This window comes from Benincasa hispida, chromosome 1, assembly GCF_027475165.1.
Source record: "Benincasa hispida cultivar pf3 chromosome 1, pf3_genome.v1.1, whole genome shotgun sequence".
NCBI classification, from domain to species: Eukaryota; Viridiplantae; Streptophyta; class Magnoliopsida; order Cucurbitales; family Cucurbitaceae; genus Benincasa; species Benincasa hispida.
The window spans coordinates 83,247,788-83,273,096 of NC_143478.1; the positions used below are offsets into that span (position 1 = coordinate 83,247,788).

At 34.1% G+C, this 25,309-nt stretch overlaps 1 protein-coding gene across 2 annotated transcripts; it reads right to left on the reverse strand.

The window, feature by feature from the left end:
* Positions 1-7,437: 7,437 nt before the first annotated feature.
* On the reverse strand, positions 7,438-22,936 carry UBP25 (ubiquitin-specific protease 25). 2 transcript variants are annotated; one of them, XM_039038542.2, is made up of 8 exons: positions 22,458-22,936; positions 21,892-22,369; positions 21,725-21,800; positions 21,512-21,604; positions 12,694-12,780; positions 11,826-12,616; positions 11,137-11,265; positions 7,438-8,362 (listed from the first exon to the last, which is right to left on the reverse strand). In XM_039038542.2, the coding sequence occupies exons 1-8, from the start codon at positions 22,636-22,638 to the stop codon at positions 8,257-8,259; spliced, it is 1,941 nt and encodes a 646-aa protein (XP_038894470.1). In that variant the 5' UTR covers positions 22,639-22,936; the 3' UTR covers positions 7,438-8,256. The 2 variants fall into 2 exon arrangements, with proteins under 2 accessions (XP_038894470.1, XP_038894460.1); XM_039038532.2 differs by having other exon boundaries at positions 11,826-12,619; positions 22,458-22,877.
* Between the last annotated feature and the right edge of the window lie 2,373 nt (positions 22,937-25,309).

The following is a 25,309-nucleotide window of genomic DNA, read 5'->3' on the forward strand; positions in this document are numbered from 1 at the left end:
AGCCCAAACTATGTGATTGAATAAATCCTCCTCTATCTGTTGCGGGTCGAGGACTCCTTCTCCTTCCCCTTCTTCAAACTTCGATTCGTATTGTTCATAGAGAAATCTCTGATCAACGATAGAACAAGATCCATTTTGTATCATTATCTAAGGGATTCCTGGGTTCGAGCCGAAGAAGCAATGTCACTCGATCATTATCAAATCGACTGCAATCTTTTTTTGTCCGTGAGGATCCCAACAAAGCGTCTTCTACTTCTAATAGGCCATGAACTAGATCATAATCATTCTCAACGAGTCCATAAGAAGTGATCCCATTTTTTTCATCGGGTCCGGGTAGAGACCAAAGGTCTTGAACGACCGATCCGGCAGAACAACTCAAAAGATAAAAAAGTATCGTTAATTTCTTCATGCTCGTTCCAAGTTCGAAGTACCATTTGTACAAATAAGAACCCCCTTCCTTACATGATTTCTTCTTCATATAGATAAATATAGGATCTATGGAGCAATTACTTAGAAGTACATTTTGTGCAACAGCCCTTCCTATCTGATAGAAAAGGATCCCATGATCATGAACCGATCTTACCTGGGATCGCAAATCCCAAGTTTGTCTATGAAGAGCAGATCTAATTATATTAGTGTCTATAATTGATTTGTTCTGTGTAATACTAATCGATAGGGCTTCATTGGTAAGTGCTACAAGATCTTGTACATTGGAACCCATGGTTATGGAACCGAATCCATTAGTATAGAACATTTTCTTTCCCAAGTGAAATCCCCTAGTATATGAAAGAGTGAAAAAGTGCTTTCGTTGTCGTGGAATAAGAAGTCTTCGTATTTTAATGCATGTATTTAATTCATTCGGAGCTATTAGAGCGGGATCCGCTTTTTGCGAAATATGGGTCGAAGCAATAACAAGAATATTTCTAGTGGAACATCTTTCACAATCCCTAGAGAGATAGTTCACTAATAGACCAAAGGATAAGTAATTCGACTCATTCACATCCAGATCATGAATGTTTGGAATCCATATTATGCAAGGAGACATTTCTTTTGTTAATTCGAATTGAAGGGTGATATAAAATCGGTCTATTTCCGACTATCCATAGTTAGCGCATTCATCATAGTTAGAAGCTCTAGCTCCGTATCAAGGTCACGGTCGACTATCATCAATATCGCCACTATCATCAATATCGCCACTATCATCAATATCGTCACTATCATCAATAAGAAAATCCGTAGGCTTGTTATCCAGGAACTTGTTCAGAAATACTGTAATGAAAGGAAGATAGGAGTTTGTCGCTAGGTTTGTGAATAAGTGATTGTCTGATAATGAGCAAGGAATGTCCGTCTTTCTGCTAAACAGGATGTATTGAACTCATAATTCATTAGATACTTTTTATGAATGTCAACTAAGTATCGTAAGTAAATTACACCCGATTGTTCAATCATTTGATAACCAGAGTCATTCTTTGATAAGTGATTACTATGAATCAGACTCAATAGAATTTGATCAATCCTTTTTTCTGTCGTTAAGGTGGAGAACTGAACCAAGAATTCTCTTTCTTTATCATCAATCGAATCATTGTTCGAGACCCAGGATTCTATTTTATCATCAATCCAATCCCAATCACCGTTCACATTTTTTCTTTTTCTTATCAATTAATATATCTCTTTACTTGTATGACTTATATGTCTCGTATTTCTCGAAAAAGCGATTCGATTGATGGGATTTGGTATGATACTTATGAGATCGATGAGATTGATATTTTAATCTTTCTTCTTCGAACGTATTGATTTGACTCCATTAAGCGGGACCGCCACCCCATAGCATGTTGCCACCAGAAGCAAAACCTCATATTTCTTCTAGAGAATCTCCTAATTGTTCCAGAGCAACTAGAAAGAGATTCTTTAACCAGAAAGAATTCAGTTCAGATGTGGGATATCTATCCAGAAGTTTTCGCAACTCAATCATGTATGATGGAATCATCAAAGATTTGACCTTTTCGAACTCTGTCTGTAACTCACTATAGGCTCAAGAAACAAAGAGAAGATGTGTACGAACGAGATATATAGCAACAAGAAGAAGGAAAAGGATTGAATAAAGGAACTCCCGAACATTTGGCGATCTCAGATGTGTCGATATCGATGGTGACTCATTATTTCGATGAATCATTTCTTCGGACAGAAGAAGATTATGTAAACACTTACTCGAAATCTCATTTATCAGATTCCATTGTGGAAGACACAATTTTTCTGAAGAATTCGCCATGATATACCTGATCCATGCATAATATCATGAAAAATGGATACAAATTTTTGGCTACTACTTAGTATCGGCAGTAGGTATGAAAAAGTATCTAAAAATAGAAAATTTAGATATTTGTACCCTGTCGAAGTAAGGAACCATGGCATATATGTTTGGAATAGATTCCATTTTGAGAGAGTTGAAAAAGCACTATCTCGTTGAAAGGTTCTATACATCTGCCCTTTCTCAAGGCATTTCTTTAGACAAAGACTCCGTTTTTTCCTCTTTTCGGATAGTAAATATTTCTTAGAACATGGAGTGTGAATCAAACCCATGTTTGAATTAAAATTGAGATACTGATGCAAGTTCTTCCCCTCTGAATCAAATAGATTCATATCTAAAAGAGGTTGACAATAAGTTCTTTCAAAATTGACTATTTGTCCCTCTGTTAGAGGTGTTCTAGAAATGTCTGCGATCGAGTAAATAGCTCGACGAACAAATGGATCGGATCGAATTGAAAAAATGGAAAGATTTGTACAAGTTATACCTTTCGTCACCACAAATCGAATTGGGATGCCCCGGATCTAACATGTGGCTTGCTTGGTAGGAGTAACATGAAGCTTAGAATTTTGGGTGTAGTCACTATTCCCATCAAAATAAAAGGGGAATTAGTCTATGGTCGATATTTGATATATATATATAGATAGATAGATAGACAAGTCACTGCTGACCTCATTCTATTTTAGTTGTTTAGGAGACTGGTCTGAGATGAAATTGATAGTGTATAGTTTAATATAAAGTAACTTCCTAATCACTTGCAAAATTCCCTTTAGTTTAGCAATTTTTAAAAACATTTTTATCATTTTTAAACACTAAATTTTAAGGGAAAAAACGTTCATTTATACTTCTAAATTTTGAGAGGTGTATCAATTAAAATTATGAATTAATAATTATATTAATTTAACTTTTGAATGTATTGATTTATACCTTATTAGATATACAATTTATAATTTTACCACATAAACTTCTTAAGTGATTTAAATTTAAATTTCAATTAGGATTTTCTTTAAAAAAAAATTAGTTTATGCATCAATTTTAATAGTCCTTTTTTTTTTTTTTTTTGTTAACATGATATTTGAAGAAATTTACACACGCGTAGGAAGTCGTACATTGATGGATTTCAAAGGCAAAATCAATAATAAAAAAAATATATATTTCAAATTGATTCACTTATGATAATTAGGATTTTAATTGAAACAATTATATAAATCCTTACCAGATATTTTTTTGGATGAAATTTGAAGGAATATGTAGATTAATACACTTATAAAAATTGAGAGTTTAATTTTATACCATTATTAGTTCCTGTTTTAAATTTTTTATAAAACTCACCATTTTTAGAAGTATTAAATTAGTTTTTTTTTTTTTTTCCTTCTTAAATCTAGTATGAAGTGAGCAATGAGATAAAGATGAAATCATTGTTGATCTCATAATAAAGGTTATCCTCCATGTGTTGTGAGTTTGAAGAGTTCTATATTCACATTTCTGTGTGAAGTATTCAAAATGATGGTGATACTGTGTTTTGAAAATGTGTAGGAACTGATTACTTAATTCAACCAATTATAGTTTGTTTCGTTTTGTACAATGCATCTTTACAAGTAATTACTTTTCTATCATTCTAATTTTGTTTCTAATATAAGTCTGAGCCCATGGTATCTTCATTTTGTTGTCGACTTTTTTGTGGTATTATCAAAATTCAGTCATTTTTTTTAGATTAAAGGTACAAATTCTCTGTTAATAACTATTTAGGCCTCTTTTGGTAAAGTATTTTGCTGTTAATTTTTCATTTTTAAAATGTATACTTATTTCTTCCTAATTTTTCAATTATATTTTTATCTTTGTAAAATAAAGATTTGAGTTCCCGATCAATTCTAAAATCAAAAACAAGTTTTTGAAACCTTCTTTTTCTAATTTTCAAAACTTTTGGTTGGTTTTCGAAGACATTAGTAGAAAGTGGTTAACAAAGTATAGGAACTTGTGTGCAAAAATCGTGTTTAAAAATTTAATTTATAAAAATAAATAATCAAATAGTTATCAAGTGAAACTTAATCTGTATTTTTTGAAAAATTATACATTTTCTTAATTTTTTAATCATGGTTTCCATCTTTTCCAAATAACTTTTTGAATTCTTAGTAAAGCTTCAAAAACAAAATTAAACTTTTAAAAACTATAGGTCGAATCTGATGACTTTAAATTTTTTTTGAGATAATCAATTATTTTTTCTACCCTTACTTAAAAGTTCCTCTCCTTTGTTATTCGTTTCTACCAGTGCCTTTAAAAAAACAAGCTAATTAAGGTTTAAAAACTAAAGAAAATGTGTTCGTACGATCTTGTTTTTTATTAAGAAATTAAAAATTCAAATAATGTTTCTTCCACGAAGTTTAAAACCACAGTTATAGAGGAAATTACCAAGTTAAAAAAAAAAAAAAAAAAAAAAAAAAAAAAAAAAAAAAAAAAAAAAAAAAAAAAAAAAAAAAAAAAAAAAAAAAAAAAAAACTGAAAACAAAATCTTATATCTCACTCGATAACCATTTTGTTTTTTTATTTTTTTTTCCACTTCCTAATAGGTTAAGTTTAAAAGAAAATTATTTCAAATGGTAAAAATGTTGAAAATATTTACAAGATATAACAAAATTTTATAACTATCAATGATAGATGTTGATAGACACTTCTATCAGTGTCTATGACACATTGATGATAGACACTAATAGAAGTTTATCAGTATCTATCAACGTCTATCATTGATAGTTCTAAAGTTTTGCTATATTTTATAAATATTTTTGTTCATTTTTCTATATTTAAAAACAACTTTAGTTTAAAAGACCAAACTAAATTTTAAAAATTAAAAAAAAATAAAATTTTAAAAAAAATAGATTTTAAAAACTTGTTTTTATTTTAAAATTTTGACTAAAAATTCAACCATTGTAATTAAGAAAAATGCAAATTATTGTAAAAAATGTGAAGAAAATAGACTTAATTTTTAAAAACTAAAAACAAAAAACGAAATAGTTATCAAACGGATCATAATTTTTTAATTTTAAAACTTTATTTTGGGTTGTGAGAAACCCTCTTAGAAAGTATAACAAAACAAATAAATTAAGAAAATAAAATAGTGTTTATGCGCAACTTCTAAAAATCATAAACCAAAAATAAGGTAGTTATCAAATAGAATTGTAGTTTTCGGGAGGAAAAAAAAAAAAAAAAACCTCATTTTTTATTATGAAATTTTGCCACAAATTAAATAGTTTCCCTAAAGAAAAGATGAAAGCCTTTGTGAAAGAAATATATAAGAGGACATGTCATTATTCTTCAGTCCTTGCACATTCAACGCAAGCTTTATGACATGCAACTGATGCACTGATCATGCATTCAAAACATCTCACCAAGCACAATGCTCGCTCTAACCTACCACATCAGACTAAACAAAAAATTAACCTACTCCATCATCACCCCAACAAACATTACTGCAACTTGATGAAGTTACAAAATCATTGTTTATATTATAATGCAAAGTGAGATTCATTCTTGCCGTTCAAGACATTAAAGTTAAATTTAACATCTAATTGCTTGTTGACCTAGATGAACACCCTTAGAATGCGTTTGGAATAAGAAGTCGGTTATTATAGTCCTAAGTAAAATTGGATTATACTAGTTTGTGCTTGGAATGTAGATTATTTTAGCTTGTGTTTAGGATGTAGATTATTTTAGTTTGAGAAGAAAATAGTAAACACTATAGCAAAAAAAATGATAAATGTAAAATAATAAAAAATAAAAATGTAGCAAATAGTGAATACTCTAACAAATGAAAGTTCTAAAATAATATTGACAGTAGTTAATTGAAAAATGCAAAATAGTATTTACTATAACAAGAAATAGTTATTATAATCTTAGGATAATCCTTACTCTAAACACACCTTTAATATTTAGGAATCGTTTGGTGCATCGAGCGTGAGTTTAGTAAAGAATGAATCCCACTTTGCGTTATAAAATGAAACTAACACTTGATGCACCAAAAGACCCCTGAATAATTAAATATTAAGCGTGTTCATCGAGGTCAACAAGCAACTTTAGCTTTAACATCAAGCCAAAGAATGAATCCCACCCTTGCATTAAGAGTCATTTTATGAAAATGACACCTTTACTCAGTTCAACTGCAGTGCCACTCATTTGATGTTTCATTTAGTACGCAATGATGTAAACGAAACATCAAACTATTTGGAGAAAATATCACTTTTTTGTCTCTGAATAAATCAGTGAGACAGAGACAAAATAAGAAATAGAAAACGTTTTCTTAATAAACAATACTTCTCTCCTAAGATAATTCCTACAAAATACTTTCAAAGGAACATCATGAATCTTTTTTAAGCTTTAAAAATAATCGGTTCACATGTGCGAATCTCCAGACAATAAACCTGAGCAACCGCTAACCACGCAAAATAAAAACCCATATTCCTTCGAAACAATTTCAAAAACAACACTAGACTTCCAGGAAAGAGAATTAAAACAAGAAAAACTACAAAGAACCAAGGGAAACCAGATGATTTACATCCAAAGAGAGAATAAAAAAAACCTATTGTTCCATTATTGAAGAAAGTACCTCATTTGAGTTTGGAGAATAGGCAGGCAGAAGCTGGCAACCCTTGCACTTCTGGGTGGCTGGTTTAGGTGAGACTCCTATAAAGTGTGATACCCACAAATATAGAAATATAGATATGGTGCATAAAATGAAATAACACAACACAACAAACAAAATCACTACGAACGAGAATACTCAATCCTACCATCCATAAAGATAAGTTTTAATGTAAACTTGAGCCATGATCAATTTGTTGATAGAGCAAAGAGATCTAACTCATCTTCAATTAGAAAAGAGCCAAGAAGTCAAGAACGTTTTAGACAACATAATGTCTTTAACGCACATCATCAACTGAGTCTCAGCTGTTTGGCTTCTAATTTCCTAAAACAATCATAAAAAAGTTCTCCAAATTTAGTCCCACTCTCTAAAGAGAATCCAATTTTCTAGTTTTCAGATTGTTATAATGTTTCAAACAAGTTTAATGAAAGAAACATCCTTTAAAAACAGAACGGCTCCATCCAGAACTTTCAAATACTACCAAAAAAAAAAGAGAGGATAAACTGAACGTTAGTTCTAACTGCTTGACACAAACCAATAGTAATCTCCACTATGGTTATGTACAATTCTTGTACAATTCAAAGTAAGAAGTAGAACTGAGCAGCATTAAAGCCAAAAGAGATACATGACAATATGACTGACAACTAGATGAAATACAATCAAAACCTTTGGAAGCAGTGTTGCCTGAAATGTTTCCAACTCTAGGGTGCTGCAAACAGCCTACTGTGTCATTTTATCGCACCGAGTCAGGTACAAGATCAAATGTACGATGTAATAGGTTGCTCAAAAGCAAAGACTTGCATGATAAAAATGCTAACTCAATGAAAGCATAGATATGTTTCTCTCCCGCAGTTTCCCTATATTTCTTCTTTAAAGAAAAATTGGTAATGCATCCACAACATAATGACTGTAAGCCAAAAATCCTACCAAAAAGGATATTATACAAAATCAAATAGAATTCCTGAACTTTCTTCTCTGCCACCAGTTGTGCAGGTTTGAGGTATAAAGAAATTTCAATCGTGCGCATCAGTGATCCCAACTTCTCACAAGATTAATGGTAAATCCACTGCAGCGGTTTGAACAAGGTAAAGGACAAATTCCCAATGATGCAAATGCTTGCTTGAACAGAGTATAGGGCATATTCTTCATATATCACCAACGGGGCATTCCATTCCCATCAGAAGGAACAATTACAACAGAATGAATTTTGTTATATAGATTGTGAAGTCTTAGCATTATATGGATGCACATCAAGAACCAAGATAAGGGTTTTTCTCAGCACAGCTACCACCGGATTAAAAGAGGAGACCCACCAAGGTTACTTTTCTTGGCTAAATAATTGAAGTTTTTTAATAAGGTCCTCTTTTAGAGGTTCTGGTATCCGTGAAATAAACTTTGGTTTGGCATCTGCAATCAGCACTTTCCTGCATTGTGTAAATCCACGTGTAAATTACAATATATTAAGACAGGAAAGCTCCGAGAGAAATGAACTGCATGCATATGATTGGAGTAAACGTGAAAAGAATAAAACCAAGAAGATTGTGCTGGAATTCCAACTATTGTATTATACCCCAAATAGCAAGTCAGTTAAGGAGAGGAGGGCAGAGCCAGAAAATTATGCCCTAAATCAAGCCATGACGGCCATTATTTATCCTAGATAATTTATGCAAACCAAGGATTTAAGTCAACTATTCTAAGTTTCTAAGATCCTATACCCAACCAGACCCTAGATCAATTAATAAAAGCGATCAAAAGGAGCTCTTCCAACTGGTGAATGTTATTAAAAGACTTCAAAAGAAGGGAAAAATAAAGCCCAGGTCAATCAGCAGCAGATATCCCCACTACAAAGTCATAACTCTCCATTCTTTCGTTTTCTCTCAATAAAAATTGGTCTCTTATCCCCAGAAAAAAAAATTAAGAAAAAAACATAAAAGGGTCACAACTCTCAATTAGAAAAGATCACGGAAAAAGGAAATCCACCAAATGAAAGTCCAGATACACAGAACCTTAGCATCAGTATGAAGAGCAGGACACACATGCACTTGAAACAAGAATGGCTTATCAACATGCACTTGAAACGCACAGTTAAATAAGTAAAAATTGACATACATAATTCTCCTTTGAGACAATAAAAAAATTGACATACATTTATAGACTATTTCCTATACGACTGCAATCCATTAAATATCAAGCTCAATGACAGAAAAAGGCAGTTAACAGTATAGCACACCGAGTTTTTAAAGTAAACAAAATTGTGAATTAAAAATTTGGAACAAAATATATTCCCAGATAAAGACTAGATCAAATTGCAGTTAAATTATGAAAGCAATTCCTTAGCATATCACGTGTATAAAACAGGATAGTCAATAAAATAAAAGCAGAACCCAAGCAATGAAACTCATATTCATTAACTGGCATTTGAGTATAAGCAACGCATCAATGACAAAACAAATGAGTTTGACCCACATACAATGGACAAGAGCTATGAACAGAGAAAAGACCAACAGCATAACTGAAGAGCTACCATCAGTTACAAATGTAAAACATTATTGCAATCTCCAAAGCACATAAATAGGCGACCTTTTTTTTTTCTTTTGACAGTGCCATGTTAAATTAAACGTATAGGACACAGTATATATTTTTTAAATAAATTTTATTTTAATATTTCCAATAATTTTCATAATTAAAAAAATGTTTTCATTTACCATGCTTATGCATTTGTGACAAGCTGTTCTCTATTAAAATATTCCCAGATAGATCCAACCAACTAAATTTTTTCTAAATGATTTAACATCTTATTGAAAAGACAATTCAAAATCAATAATGCTTATGCACTGAGCATTTATATGTACTTCACAGTTCACCCCCAAATTGTTCACGTATATTGTGCTTAACAAATATTCAACGCATGCCCAATTCAATTTGTCTAACCAGTGTCTATAACAAATCCCTATTATGCCTAACAAGTGTCCAACATGCGTATGACAAGTGTTGGACAAGTTCCCCAAATTTAAATGTCCATGGCTTCATGGTTTACATATACTGGTACAGTTCTTCATGCCAATTTAAATACCATTAGAAAGAGAAATACTTCCCTTTCTATATATACGAACACTGTCACAGCTAATCAAGAGGGATTTCACAATCCAGGTTTGAGGAATTCCAACAGAATGGGAAACCAAAAACACTTGAGGATCGTTTGGTTTAAGATTTTCTTGATGCCTAGGAATTAAGGATGACTGGAAATTATAAACCCGGGAATAAGATTGTTGGGAATCAATGATAACTTTGTTTGGTTGTGCATGGAAATGTTATCTAAATTTTATAGGAACAAATTATCTTTGTATTTAATTTATAAAATTAATTGTGACAACTCTATAAAATTTTATAGATTAATTGATAAACAATAAATTCAATTCAAAATTTTGAGAAAAATAATTATTTAACAATCAAATAATAACAATAATTAAATTATTAATTACAAGTATTTGTAAAATGAATAATTTATAACTAAAGCTACTAGAAATATGAGCAATTATAAAGTATTAAACTAAACCAAATTTACCTTTCAATAATTAATTTACACCATAATAATTTTAAACAAAATAAATTAATTCAATCTTCATTCATAATACAGAAAAGCATGAGAATAAAATGATAAGAATGAAAGGAAATAACGTAATAAAAGAAAAATAAAATAAAAATAGAAAAAGATGAATAATAAATAGAATGAAGAAGGGAAAAATAAATCAAATAAATATATTAAAGAAAAAATAGAAAAGAAAAACATGTAACAATATTACATAAAAGCAGAAAAAGTATTTAAAAAGTTGAATAATAAATATAAAAAGAAAAGAAAAATAATGAATAAGAAAAGAGAAAAAAGACAAATGGAAAAAGGAATAAAATATGGAGGGAAAAAAGAAGAAGCAAAAGTGGAGATTTATTAAAAACCCACCAATTACGGTGGGAATAAAAGACATGCAAAGAGAAGCATTCTTGATACCTAGAAAAAAAAATTCCAGATAATACCTCAAATTCTCCAACCAAACAAGGATTTTATATATCCATGCCCATTCCCACCCTCTATTTCCTCGAGCCAAACGGCCCATTAAGAGCTTTCTTCAGAAAATGAATGTTCATTTCAAATAATAATGACTAGAATAAGTTGTATGAACATGTAAAAAGTAATACGTACTTTAAGTCATTACTACTTGGAGTGCTGTCCATTTCCCGTAAACATAATCTTTTCCTTGAACGCATGCAACTGCAGACCTCCTCTAACCAACCGCATGATCTTAAAACTGATAAAGCTTCTTTCTTGAGACTAAATATAGATACAAAAAAGTTTTCAGAGTCCACAAAAAACTTGATAAAAGTAAAGCATAAAAGAAATAAACTACAGAGGTACATCAGAAGCTTTGTAGTAAACGTGAGTCTGGCACACCTAATTTTAGAACTTCTCAAGAAAAAATCTTAAAACGTGTTTTATAAAATTGGTTTTAATTAAAATGCATGCTTGGGAAAATTTTTTCAAAAGTAATTTTAATCACAAGTTGCTTGGTTACAAAAGTTCTAACCATAAAACGATTCTAAAGTGATTCTCGCTCAATCACCTTTTGGATAGTCAACTTTTAAGTGATTCTTTAAAATGAATATAAACCAATTTGGCTATTTCAAAAATAATTTTTATTTATCAACAAACAACTCTAGATTTAAGAGAGAACAAACACTTTGGCGACCATATTGTGTATTACGTCAACAAAAAGACAAATCTAGTCAGGACAAGAAAATTCCCATTCATCTTAATCTACCAAAGATCATAAAATCAAAGAACTAGACTTCATTGAATTCGATGGAGAAATATTTTTTAGGAAATTAACATACTCTTGTTTCAGGTCTTCAACTCTTTCCCGAGATTGAGCATCCTGTTGAAACAAGATACAGAAGTCCGACTTTCTTTTGGCCATTTTGACCTCAGAGGGGCAGTTGACTGCATTATCCACTTCATCATGATCAGACCCTCTTCCTGCAGTGAACTTGTTATTCATAGGATTACTATCACATAGGTTATGTTTATCTGCTTTCATTCCCATACTCCCACCATTACCATTACTGTTCATTAACACAGATTTATGTTCCCTCTCAGTGACATCATGATCAACTTCAAAATTTTTCCTGCTATTTCCGTTCCCAAAAGAAGATTTATGTCTTGCACCATTTTCCAGAGGCAACGAGTTTACATTCTCTTTCTCATTCTCCTTGATGGACTGATCCTTCTCAAGAACAATCTTTCCGTTAATGGTGGAAGGAGCTCGTATGGAATTAGAATGTCCATTCATATTAGAATGTCCATTCACATTAGACTTTCCCCGCGGACTGAAAGTTGGTTTATCTACCTTAGATAAACTTGAAAGTTCCTTCCGAGAAGATTGCTCAACATGGGATCTGGTTTGTGCTGTTTTAGTTGCAACAGAAGGTTTTGAGATTTTGGATCCATCACTGCTATTGCATTCATGAGATTTTACACCATTGGAAGCAAGAGCTGTGCTAGCAGTTACTGGCCTTTGGTTCGTACGAGAGAAAAAGAGAATATAAACCTTTTCTGACAAAACCTCCTGCAGATTTGAAACTGTAACAAATGAGTCGTTGCAGCAATACCACCTACCCGATGCATCCTGCTAAGGAAATACAGAAAACCTTGTCAGGATCTGAAATTATCATATAAATTTATATGGATATGACCCACAATTACCTTGATATATGCATAATAATGTCCAGACTCTGCAGAGAAGCCTGAATGCACTATGGTACCAAAGAGCTTGTACTCTGGCCGTGAATCCTGCAACAAGATTTAAGAAATCGATTACAACAAAATATAACAAAATGAATTAACAAAAGTCAGCCCAAAAAGGACCAAAAGGAAAAGTCTGTAGCATAATGAATCATTCAAAAGAGCAATAGAACAAAAATTAAGGACATCACTATAGAAGAAGGTTGAACAAAGATGCTTATGGTAAACATGCCATTTTTTTTTTTTTTTTTTTTTGGGGGGGGGGATGAGAAACAGTCAGAGAAATTTCACTGATATCATGAGATTACATAGTATTATTCCACTGTGTAGTAAGAGATGTAAGACTGTAATCACAAAAAGATGGGGTGAGTTTACACCAAGTGAGCTGTATACAAAAGATTATCAAAAAAGCAAGTGAAATTCGTCTCTTTATCTTCAAAGACCTGATTGTTTCGTTCATTCCAAATGAGCCGTAAGTAATTTTCCTCTTAGCTTTGAATGGGTGGCCAATCAGAAGCACATTCAATAAAGTGAGAGAGTCATTTGAGAACACCATATGGTAGTTGAAGTTTTGCAGGATTCTCTCTCAAAAAGATTGAGCAAATTCACAAAAGATCAATAGATGCATAATGGATTCACTATTTGGATGGCAAAGAACACACCAAGGAGCCGATGAAATCTTATGCTACCATGACTAACTTCCCAAAGGAAGAATCGGACCTTTTTTGGGATAGGACCATTCCAAATATTCTTGTAGGGAGAAGCATTTTGATTTTGTCCTCTAGAGGCCATATGCAGAGTGATTGACTTGATGAAAAACGACTGGATTTATCAAGAATCTATCTCCAAGTATCATTCGCAGTAGGGTTCATTGGGGGCAAGAGCAAAGAGGACATGGTAGTCTAACTACCACAATCTTAGTTTCAGTACGGTTACGTCTCATTCCAAGGTCCCATGCTCGATGGTCATGGTTCCAACATTGAGCAATTGAGGCCTCTTTGTGGTCGGATAGAGCAAAAAGCCTCAGGAAAGCATCTTTAAGGGGCGTGGTTCCCACCCAACGTCTTTTCATAATAAAGTATTATGACCATAGCCAATCACATGAACAATATTATCAAGGATAAGGTCACTCATCTTAGCTATGTGAACCCAAGGTCCTTCGAATCTTTTAGGGAGCCTATTTTGTGGTTGTAATGGTGAGCCCATACTTTGGGTCAATAATGAGTCTCCAAGGGTGTTTTCCTCGGTTTGGTATCTCCAAATCCATATTTGCTAAGAGGCCATTATTTCATTTCTTCAAATCAATCAAGTCAAGGCCCCAATCTTTAGTGGGAAGTTGAACAATTTCCCATCTAATTGAATGGATAACTCTATCCTCTTTTTGCCCATTCCACATAAATTTCCTGTGAAGTTTCTCAATTCGATCAATAGCCTTGGAAGAAATCTTGAAGATAGACAAGTAATATGGAGAGAGATTGCTAAGAGTGGCGTGTATCAAAGTAAGTCGGCCTCCTTTTGGAGACATGAGTGCCCAACTATTAAGACGTCTTTCCACCTTTTCAATGATAGGCCCCCAAAAAGTAATAGATGATGGTTTCTCGTTCAAGGGTAATCCAAGGTATGTAGATGGCCAAGTGCCAACCTTGCATCCATATGAAGCAGCCACTATATTATCCGAGGCATTATCTAAGCGAATGTCTAAAATCTCAAATTTGGCATGGTTGATGCAAAGACCGGAGGCTTCCTCAAAAGAACCAATAATCTTAAATAAATTTGCCAATTTTTCATCATTGTAAGATGAAAAGAGAATGGTATCATCGGAAAATTGCAAACGGTTGATGTTGAACCCAGAATTTCTAACCGTAAATCCCTCGATGTGGCCATCAATCATCCCATTGGTGAGCATTCTACTGAAACAATCAACCACCAAGGAGAACAGGAATGCGGAGAGGGGGTCTCCCTGACAGAGGCCACAAGATGATTTGATTTTACCTTTAGGCCTACCATTGATAATAATGGAGAAGTTTGTGGAAGAAATACAGCCCCTAATCCACCTTCTCCAGGTATTACCGAAGCCTTTTGCAACCAAGAATTTGTCAAGGAACTCCCAATTAACCATGTCAAAGGCTTTCTCAACATCCAACTTTATCACCAATTTTGTTTCTGATGTGGTGATCAATCAATTCATTTGCAATCAAGGAGGCATCAATAATCTATCGATCAACCACAAAGGCAAATTGATTTTTGATGATGGTGGTAGGTAAGACTTTCTTTAATCTTTCAAATAAGACCCTCGCAATAATTTTGTAAAGGCACGTGGTAAGACTGGTCGGTCTATAGTCCCCAACCCTTTTGGCATCAACTTTCTTAGGAATCAAGCATAAGATTGGCATTGATAATAGCTTTCTCAAAAAAGTCCTGGAACACTCTTTTGATATCATCCTTAAGGATGTTCCAATACTTTTTGAAGAATTCTGAAGTATAAACATTGGGGCCGGGTAAGTCCCCAAATCAGAAACAGCAAGCCAAATCTCATTTTTTATGAATGGGGTTTCCAAGGCATATGATTGCTCTGATGAAGAATTCTGAAGTATAAACGTTGAGGCCGGATGAGTCCCCAAATTAGAAACAGCAAGCCAAATCTCATTTTCTATGAATGGGGCTTCCAAGGCATATGATTGCTCTGATGAGATAAGGTCCCAATTGTCAATGGGAGGAAAATCTCTATTGCCAATCTCTTTTGTGTAAAGATCCTGGTAGAATTCAAGAAACTCGGCCTCAGTCTCGTTGTCATCGAGCAAGCTTTGCCCCTGTTTAGAAAGAATCTTAACAATTGTGTTCTTTCTGTTCTTGTAGGACATAAATCTATGAAAAAGTCTAATATTATCGTCCCCCTCCTTTCATTTGATCTCACATTTTTGCCTCCAACTAATTTCCTATGAGAAAGATAGATCAATGAGTTTGGCTTTAATAGAAGTCCTTCGGAGATGAGCAGCTTGGTCGAGACGGTATGCCTTTTCATAATCATCCAGCCTACTTAATTCGGTCATCAATTCTGTCCTTTTTGTTTGTGAGCAACCAAATGTGTCTCTGTTCCATACTTTCAGCGTTTGCTTGAGATTTTTTAGTTTTTGAATAAAGCCATGGCCAGCCCAACCGTTTATTCCGTTACTTTGCCACCAACTAGAGAGCAGATTGGTAAAGGAATGATGTTCCATCCACATATTTTCAAATTTGAAGTAACCAGGACCCCATCTCTGTAAGCCAAGAGTCAAGTGGATCGGATGGTGGTCAGATGTCGGGCGAGGAAGACATTTGATAATGCCACTAGTGAACTTATCAATGCACGAGCCCGAAATGAGAAACCGATCAATTAACATCATCATTGGTGGCAATCTAAAATTGGACCATGTATACTTGTTATCTGATAGGGGAGGACGAATGAGAGAGTAATCATCAATGAACTTGTGGAAGTGGTCCATACTAGCAATTCTCGACTTGCCATTAGATTTTTCAAATGACGATCTTGTTACATTGAAATCTCCTCCAATAACCCAATGAACATTGAAAAGATGAGCAAGGTCATATAGCTCTTCCCATAAATAATCCCTATCTTTTGCCTTAGACAGTCCATATACTCCTATCAACCAAAATGTGCAACCATCCATGAGAGAAAGACGTAAGGAAAGAGAGTGGTTACCTTTAATGACTTCGTCAACATTGGTAGATGGATCATTCCACATTATAAAGATACCACCAGCCATATTGATCACATCCAATGAGGCCCAAGCAATATGTCAAGAGCTCCAAATAGCTTTGATAAATTTCCAATCAATATTAGCTCTCTTTGTCTCCTGTAAGATAACAAAAGTGGCATTGGTTTTGTTGGGAAGGTCTTTAACCGATGCTCTTTTCTTCCACGAGCAGAGGCCATGGACATTCCATGAAAGGATAATCATTCAGGGGCGGGTGACCCTTCTAAAACAGGATGCAATTGTTCCCTGTCATAATTAATGGAGGATGCAAGGTTTTTTAGTTCCCTTTTTAAGTCTAGCAGCTTTCGAATTTGACTTTCCACCTTCTTTAGTTTTGCTCGGGATAGCCATAATACAGAGACCATGTTTCATAAGCCAAGGTGCTAGCGTGCAAATACCCGAGTGGAGCAGAGAGCTATATTCTCCCTTGACACCTTTTCTGTTCAAAAGGAGGTCTTCACTAGCATCTTCGTCATTGGTAGACATCATAAACTCATAATCTTGGGCAGCTTGATAATCCAGGGCGTCTTCATAGATATCAAGCAAGAAGGTTGATAAAGGTGATCGAGGGTCTTGCTTTGTTGAAACCAATTTGGTATAGGGACTAGAAAACTGCTCTTCATAATCGGATTATAGGTCAATCCTTTTCCCAGTTGAATGTCGAGTGCCCGTAAGAAGGTAGGTCTGCTTGCCCTTGATAACAACCGCCTCAGTGTTAGGCAGATGGCAATGGGGTGGGCTGATTTGAGCTAGTAGGATCGGGAATGATGGAGGTGGAGTTGATTTTTGATAATCCAAGGGAAAGAGCAAAAGATGATTAGGGATGGGGTAATTTGAGTGGTGATAGTGGCTCGGTTAATTGGTTAAAAATGTGGCGGATTTGAAGGATTTGGGGTGGGCTACAATGGGGAGTGGGTGAGTGGGCCAGTAGGAATAGGTCCAGAGTTTGGGCCTGACTTAAGAAAGGCATCAAAAGAAGGGGTGGGTGATAGAGTGGGTGGGCCGGTAAGTGAAAGCCTAATGGTTGAGTCAAGTAAAGAGTTGGTATCGGCAATAGGGTTGGGCAAGGGATTTGGGTCGGTATGGGTTGGGGATTGGGGTTTAAAGAATCGGGAAGGTCTATTGGGTTAGTATGGGATAGGGCTTTTTGACCATTGGTGGGGGATCGGGTTGGGAGAGGACGACAGTAGGTTAGAGGCAAGTAGGAGAGGAGGCTTGTTGGTCAGGTTGCGTAGAGCACGTGACTTTGGGATGTGCACTGGCTTTGTCCTTGGTAGCTTGTAGGGGTGTTCAAAAAAACCAAGCAACCCAACCCAACCACCTGGTTTGGGTTGGTTCTAAAAAAAGGGTTCGGTTTAGGGTTTATTGTAATGAACCCGAGCAAGCTGGTTCGGTTCAAAGGGTTCAAAGGGTAAAAAATCGATTTGAACCAAATCGACCCAATTACATAGCCCAGCAGTCGCAACCCGCAGCCCATTTAAATTGCTTTAGGGTTTCTTCACCATCATTGCACAGAAACTCGACACGTGGCCTTTAGGGATTCGTGCAAGGGATTTTTTCAAAACTTCCATCTCACTTCAATCTCCATCTACCTCCTCTTTCGTCTCACGTCTTCGTCTGGCGTCTGCCTTTAGGGTTCATCTTCATCCTCAATCTCATCTTGTTTCTTCGGAATCTCTAATCTTCATCTCCGTCTGCCAGCATGTTCCGAATCTTCGACTCTCCGTTCCGAATCTCTGCCTTTGTCGTTTCTTCACCATCATCTAGCGTCTTCTTCTTCTCCGTTTCTTCACGTTACGTCATTGCTTCACGCCATCACTAGTTAGCCACCCATGACCCAACTCCTGTTTTCTTCTTTTTATTTTCTTTATATATTTATTTGTCATTGGTTCACAGTTCACCCATGCTCACAAAACTTTTTTTGGTTTTTCTTTATTTGTTAATATTATAATTTAAAGATGGAATGCAGTAAGTTGATCAATAATGAATCGCCACCTATAAATATTCCAGATGCATGTTCTAAACCATCAATAATGATAGTCATTGGCAAGAGAAAACCAACTACGCCATCGTCTTCAGTGTGGGATCACTTTACAAAGATGGAAAAGTCTGACAATGTAGGTATAAGATGCAAATGTAATTACTGTGATAAAGATTATGCTTGTGATACTTCTTCATGTGGAACTAGTACCTTATGGAAGCATTTGAGAAAACAATGCAAAAATTATCCATAAATAGAGTAACCTAAAGGGAAAACAATACTAAAGTTTCAATTGAATGAAACTGATGTTAAAGGTGCTATAAATATGAATTTTTTGTCTACTGCCTTTAGTCAACAAAGAGTTAGAAATGCACGTGCTAAGATACTAGTATTGTATGAGTTACCATTTAGATTTATAGAGACAAAGGGGTTTAAAGAAGTTTGTAATGTCTTCAAGAATCACAATTGTTAGGGATATTTATCAAGTGTGTGTGGATGAGAAAAAAATTGTTGAAATCAACTTTAATCAAAAGTGGTCAAAAAGTGAGCCTTACAACAGATACTTGGACTTCCTAATAGAACATCAACTACATGGTTCTTACAGCACATTTTGTTGATTTTGAATGGAATTAATATAAAAGAATATTGAATTTTGTCAAGTGTTTAATCATAAGCGAGAGACAATTGGTAAAGTAATTGAATGTTGTTTATTGGATTGGGATATTGATAAAGTTTTTTCAATTACTATTGATAATGCAACTTCAAATGATTCGACAATCTCATACATGAAAAGAAAAACTAAAGATTTGGAAGTCTCTTATTTTAGATGGTGAATTATTGCATATGAGATGTTGTGCTCATATTATGGACTTGATTGTCAATGATGGACTGAAAGAATTGCATGATTTGATAGCTACCGTGAGAAATATTGTAAGATATATTAGATCTTCTCCTAAGCGATTGAAAAAAATTTTAGAGTGTGTTGGACATGAAAAGATTGAATCTAAAGTCCTTGTTTGTAGAGATGTCCAAAAAATCCGCAAGGTCAGGGCCCCGCAGGGACCTGCTCCGAACGGGGTGGGGAATCCCCGAATACACATGGAATGGGGGAAGGAGTGGGGAATTTTTTTTCCCGTTCACAATTCAAGGCCGACCCCGACCCTGTCCCGTCCCCCCCCCCCCCCCCCCCCACTTTGTATATAAATTATAGATTTTTAATATATATATTAATATTGTAGACTTTATTAAGATAATTATGGATGTTTTAATTATTTAAGTTCCAAGATTTTTATTACTTTAATTCTTTAGATGTTGTAATGTTTAAGATAGGATGCTCTAAATGTTGAATTTTAATTTTTACAAATTATGAGAATTTAGCATTTTAATTATATTTTTTAAATTGCATGTGTATTATTGTTTTAATTAGTAAAATTGATAATATTTCATTTAAATGAAAATTCCATTGAAAATGTTTAAAGAATTGTAAAAAATATATATTTAATTGAAATTTTAAAAAAATATGTTAGAGAAAAATAAAGGCGGGGAATTTTTCCCCGTGAGGAACCCGATCGCCCCGTTCCCCACAGGGAAATTCGCAGGGACGGGGAATGGAATAGGGGGGCGAGGGCGGGGGCGGGGACGGGGAAGCCTTCCCCGTCCCCGTCCCGCCTCGTGGACATCTCTACTTGTTTGTCTGGATGTGTCTACAAGATGGAATTTAACATATTTGATATTTAATCATGCTTTAAAATTTGAAAAGGCTTTTCAATTGTAAGAAGAAGAGGATGAAGATTTTGTACATCACTTTATTGAAGATGAGAATGGAAAGAAAAGAAAGGGGCTGCCGACCTTAGCCGATTGGAACCATGTTAGAACATTTGTAATTCTTGAAGATGTTCTATGATCTTACATTGAAAGTTAGTGGTTCAACTTATGTCACTTCTAATACATTCTTTCATGAACTTTGTGGGATTTGACGACGTTTAATAGGTTGGAGCCAAAATGTAAATAGTGTGATATATACTATGGCCTCCAATATGAGAATGAAATTTGATAAGTATTGGGGGTCTCTTAACAAGATAAACAATGTATTATTTCTAGCTATTGTGCTTGATCCATTATGTGTCCTTTTGTTTCATAAGTATTTATGGGATGAAGTTGCTAGAACAATGACTAATGAGGTAAAAGTTAGTTTGATGCAATGGTATGAGTTTTATAAGACAAGTGATTCAAGTGGTCATACTTCTGAACAACCGTGTCACATAGTTGAAATAAGTGAGGATTGTGATGACACGGAAATGGATTTATAGTTAGAATACAAACAAAGAAGAAAAGAAAAAAATTTGAAGGAAGCTGCCTTGGGGCTTGGGGATCCAAACTAAACAGACAAATTTATGTCTAGCACAAACAAAATTTTCAATCAATCATATAAGAACAGGTCAACAAGCAAGTCTCCATTTAAGATTCTAACAAAGATGTGTTGATTAACTTTTGATTTAGTTGCACTCCTAATCCACCATATTCTAGCATGCAAGCTAAGAAAATGGCAGATACAAGTGCTCGGCAAAAAAAATTACAGGCATTCTGGAAAGAGCAATTCCAAACATGAATAATAATATTTATTGAAGAAGGAATGAAGGATTTATGGTTTGAAACCTCATTGAGCTATATTTAGTCTAAAACTCTGGCTGAAACCTATAATTAATTAGAAGAATAGAGATAGACGATTGGCATTTGGTTCCTCCTAGATTAAAGAAGATCATTGCGACTTTGCCAATGTCTAGGGTAGGGACTTTGAAGTAACTTGCAGAGAAATCCTTACCTTTAATATACGGACATTCATCATTCATCATTAAGAGTGGATTAAGACAGAAAGTATCACACGATTTTACAGTGAAATTGTATTCCAACCAAGTTTTCATCGTTTATGTACCTCATAACATTTATTTAGTTCAATGGACATGTTTACATTCATAACTCGAACATACAAGCAATCTTAATAAAGAAGCGGTTCAGCAACATCATTTGTTTGTTAGACACGCACCTGACTTCCTTTGCACATGAAATTTGAAAGCTGCAAACTCTCCTCATAAGCAATGGCCTTGTCAATTTTACCACCAAATATGCCTTCAAATCTCTGCCAAACCCATCCAAGAACAATGCCTTTACATGAAAGCAGCAACACTACGAACTTGAACAAACAACGGTGAATTGAAATGTGAAAATAAACCGTAAACCAAAGGTTAGGACAGCAAACCTTCAATTGGATGACAAGAATATTTGGTGCTTGGAGTATTGACATCTGCTTCCTAGCCATCACCAACTTCTTACAACTACAAAAGAGACATAATCTCACCGAATCAGACCCGAGCAAAAGAAGATCCCAAAACCAGAGGAGAAAGAAGATGGATATATAAAGCTTACTTGTCACACTTGTACTTATTACTGCCATCTAAAATTTCCAGTTGAAAGAACTTCTGCAATGCCTCTTTAAGAGAACTACTATGCAAAACATCAAGACTAATATCCATTATCTCGTCAACCTTATTGGAGTCGTTTCCACAAGATAAACACTTCACCTGGCTCTGCAAGGCACCCCCGAAAATTTCCTTCACGACCGTGGAGCTTCCAGTGGCAGCTCCACCGTTGTAGCTGCCATTTCTACGCAGCTTCTTTAAACGGAGGCAGGTATTGTGACAAGCGTCAATGACATAACGAAGGAACTCGTGAGCGTCCTCCTGACGGCCCAAGCGAAAATGCTCGGCGAAGATCCTGAGACAGTTTTGGATCTTGAAAGGCGAGTCCAAGGTGAGATCCAAGCTCAAGGACCTCACTATCCGCCTCTCGAGAATGCAAAAAGGACATTCGCGCTTTCGGTCGGCGTCGGAGGAAACAGAATCGCCTGAAATAAACGAACGCATAAAGAGAGAGAATAATTAGGGCATAAAATGGAATGAAATTGAAGAGAAAAAAGGAAGGAAAATAGTTACAAAGAGAGGAGTGCTGATTGCGGAGGCAGAAATTGGCGAGGGGAGGGGTGTAAGTGAGACACTGAAGAACGCTGTTGAGGTAGCAGGTATTGCCTAGGTTTTTGAGACCGAGTGGGGGGCCGTTCCGCCGCTTCTGACTCAGTAAACTCGGTTGCCAACTCATTTGCAATTGCAAGGCCATTAACGACCTTCTTCTTCCAGGCAAGGTTTGTGCAGAGCATTTGAGGCCGCCGGACCGGTACCTCTACTCCCCGACTGTCGCCGCCGGCACCACCACCAGCGAAATCGCATAGCGTTGTTATTATTTTTCGTTGTTTTCCCTCCCTTTCTTTTCTTCTAGCGCCTTCCTTCCCTCTCCCCCTCCAACCGAAATAAAAGAGGACAAATCGTTGAAATGAATTCCTCTCCTAAACCAAACGCGGTTTTTTTTTTTTTTTTCCTTTTATTTCTAACAAGTCTTTTTTCTTTTTGTTATTATTTATTGTTATTATCACTATTCATTTAATAAGTTTTTTACTATTATTTGCCGTTTCTTCTTGTTTTATTTTTTTTCAGAGAAATTTATTTCCCGTTTATGTTTTCTTTTCTTCATGTTTTTTTTCTTAAATTACACGAAACTCTCTTTAATTCCATGGAGACGTTTGGGATAAAAATTATCATCAAAATATAATAACCACCTCTTATTAAAAATTATTTTAAAACCTCCAATTAATTATAGTTAACATTATTTCAAAACCGTCATTTGCTACAATATTTACTATTTACTATAGTTTTTACTTTTTTACATTCATCATTTTTTTATTATTTGATATAGTGTTTACTATTTTCTTCTCAAACTAGAATAGTTTAGACCTCAAATATGTACTATTATAACCCAAACTAAAATAATTCACACTCCAAACAAAAACTATCACAACTCAACTATAATAATCTAGGACTATGATAATTAACTCATTGTCCCAAACACTCCCTATGTTTTATTATGTCCAAATTTTTCAACACTTCCATTTTATCCCAAAAAATAAACATTAGATTTGTTTTTAAATAATCAATCTATCAACTTGTAATTTTCATTTATATTAGGATGTGTTATATGCATGATTTATAAAATTTTGGAACATGCAGTAGATATAACAATTTTCAATTATATTCTTCGTGTTAAGATATGTGTTTATTTTCCTCATAAACATAGTCTTTTTACTAAGCTTTTCATTGTCATGTTTTATGGCAATTGAGTTATAATTATGTCGGCCACTGAGTTTTCTCTATTAATTCTTATATCTTCGATTTTTTAGGGTTTGACTTTCGTAATTTAAGACGTTCTTACTAATGTATACTTGGCAATTGAGTTATAATCTAAGACGTCTGCACAATGTGTAGCTCCCTCATCATTGCAACTAAATATTTGTCTCATACAATTCAATCCTCACTCTCTCAATTAATCATGATATCATATTTTCATTTTTCTTTTTTTGACAAAATGGGTAGGAGATCGAAGTTTTGACATCAAATTTATCGTACATACTTGATGTCAGTTGAGCAATGTTCATTTTGATCCCAATATCATATAAAATAGAAGAGACTAATTTAGAGCTAAAATGATAGAATCATAATTGAAACCTACCCTAAAGTTTAAAATATAGTCGAAACCTACAACTTTAGTTAAACATACACATACCACTTGTTTTACTAGGCATAATCACGTCACATTTCCCGCCTCGTTTTAACGAAATAGTTTAGGAAAGGGTTGTTAGACAAATTCAATATGTTGACAGAAAATATTGATAGCACGTGGCGTTATACCCCAACATGGCAACATCTTTATAAAAATATATCTGCAAAGGAAAAATAAAATAATCATTGATATCCTCTCCACCAATATACTGGATATCCCCAAAAGAAATAAATATTTCATTATAACTTTCTAAATATGATTCTTTTAAAATATAGAAAAACGAACCAAAATATTTATGAGATATAGCAAAATTTAAGAACTATCAATGATGGATGTTGATAGACTTCTATGAGTGTCTATCTTGTAAATATTTTCAACAGTTTTACCATTTGAAATAATTTTTCTTTTAAATATTAGAAGTTCGAAAGCTCACCTTACAAATATAATAATATTGTACCATTAATTTTATGGGGTATGGTGAACTTGCATAAACTATAATACAACCTTTTCAAGTCATAAAGCTGCAATTCAAACACAAATTACCGGCCAAAATAAACTTAACTCCATTGGATCAATATGTATCGATAACCAAGAGGTTTGTAGTTTAAATCTCTCATTTGTACCGAAAATAAAATCACAAATTACCAAGTTTCAAAGTTCTATAGCTCTATGTAACGACCCAACTTCCTAAGACTTTACTAGGAAAAAAAAATAGAGGTGAGAGGAGAGGTGAAATTTTTGTGTGGGAGATTTTCTTAACAACAAAAAAAATCGTACTGAACCTTTTGTATAAAGAAGAACCAGACACGATCCTAAACAAAACCACTTTCTGAGAGCAGGAGAAAATTAAGGGGAGGGAAGTTATTTTCTTACCTTTAATTTAATTTTAAACAAATAAAATAATTTAATTTAATTTTAACAAATTAATATATATATATAATAACAAATTTATTATACACATATACATAACTATATATTACATCTAACTATAGTTTCTATATTGCGTCAAATATAATATGTCTTATAGTTTTAATTCTTTCATCAATGACAGTTAATATAAATCTAATTTATATTAAATTTAATTATATAAATCTGATTCATATAATTAATATTTGAATCATATTCAAATATTTATTTCCTCTCAAATAAACCTTACATTATAATGTATCAAATACAT

Bases quoted from the DNA above. Each gene is read 5' to 3' on its own strand.
- UBP25 (XM_039038532.2), bottom strand. From the start codon at position 22,638: ATGGCCTTGCAATTGCAAATGAGTTGGCAACCGAGTTTACTGAGTCAG. The intron at 22,370-22,457 runs GTAACTATTTTC...CGTTTATTTCAG, and splicing joins CAATCAGCACTCCTCTCTTT to GCGATTCTGTTTCCTCCGAC. The intron at 21,605-21,724 runs GTTTGCTGTCCT...TGGGTTTGGCAG, and splicing joins TTCTTGTCATCCAATTGAAG to AGATTTGAAGGCATATTTGG.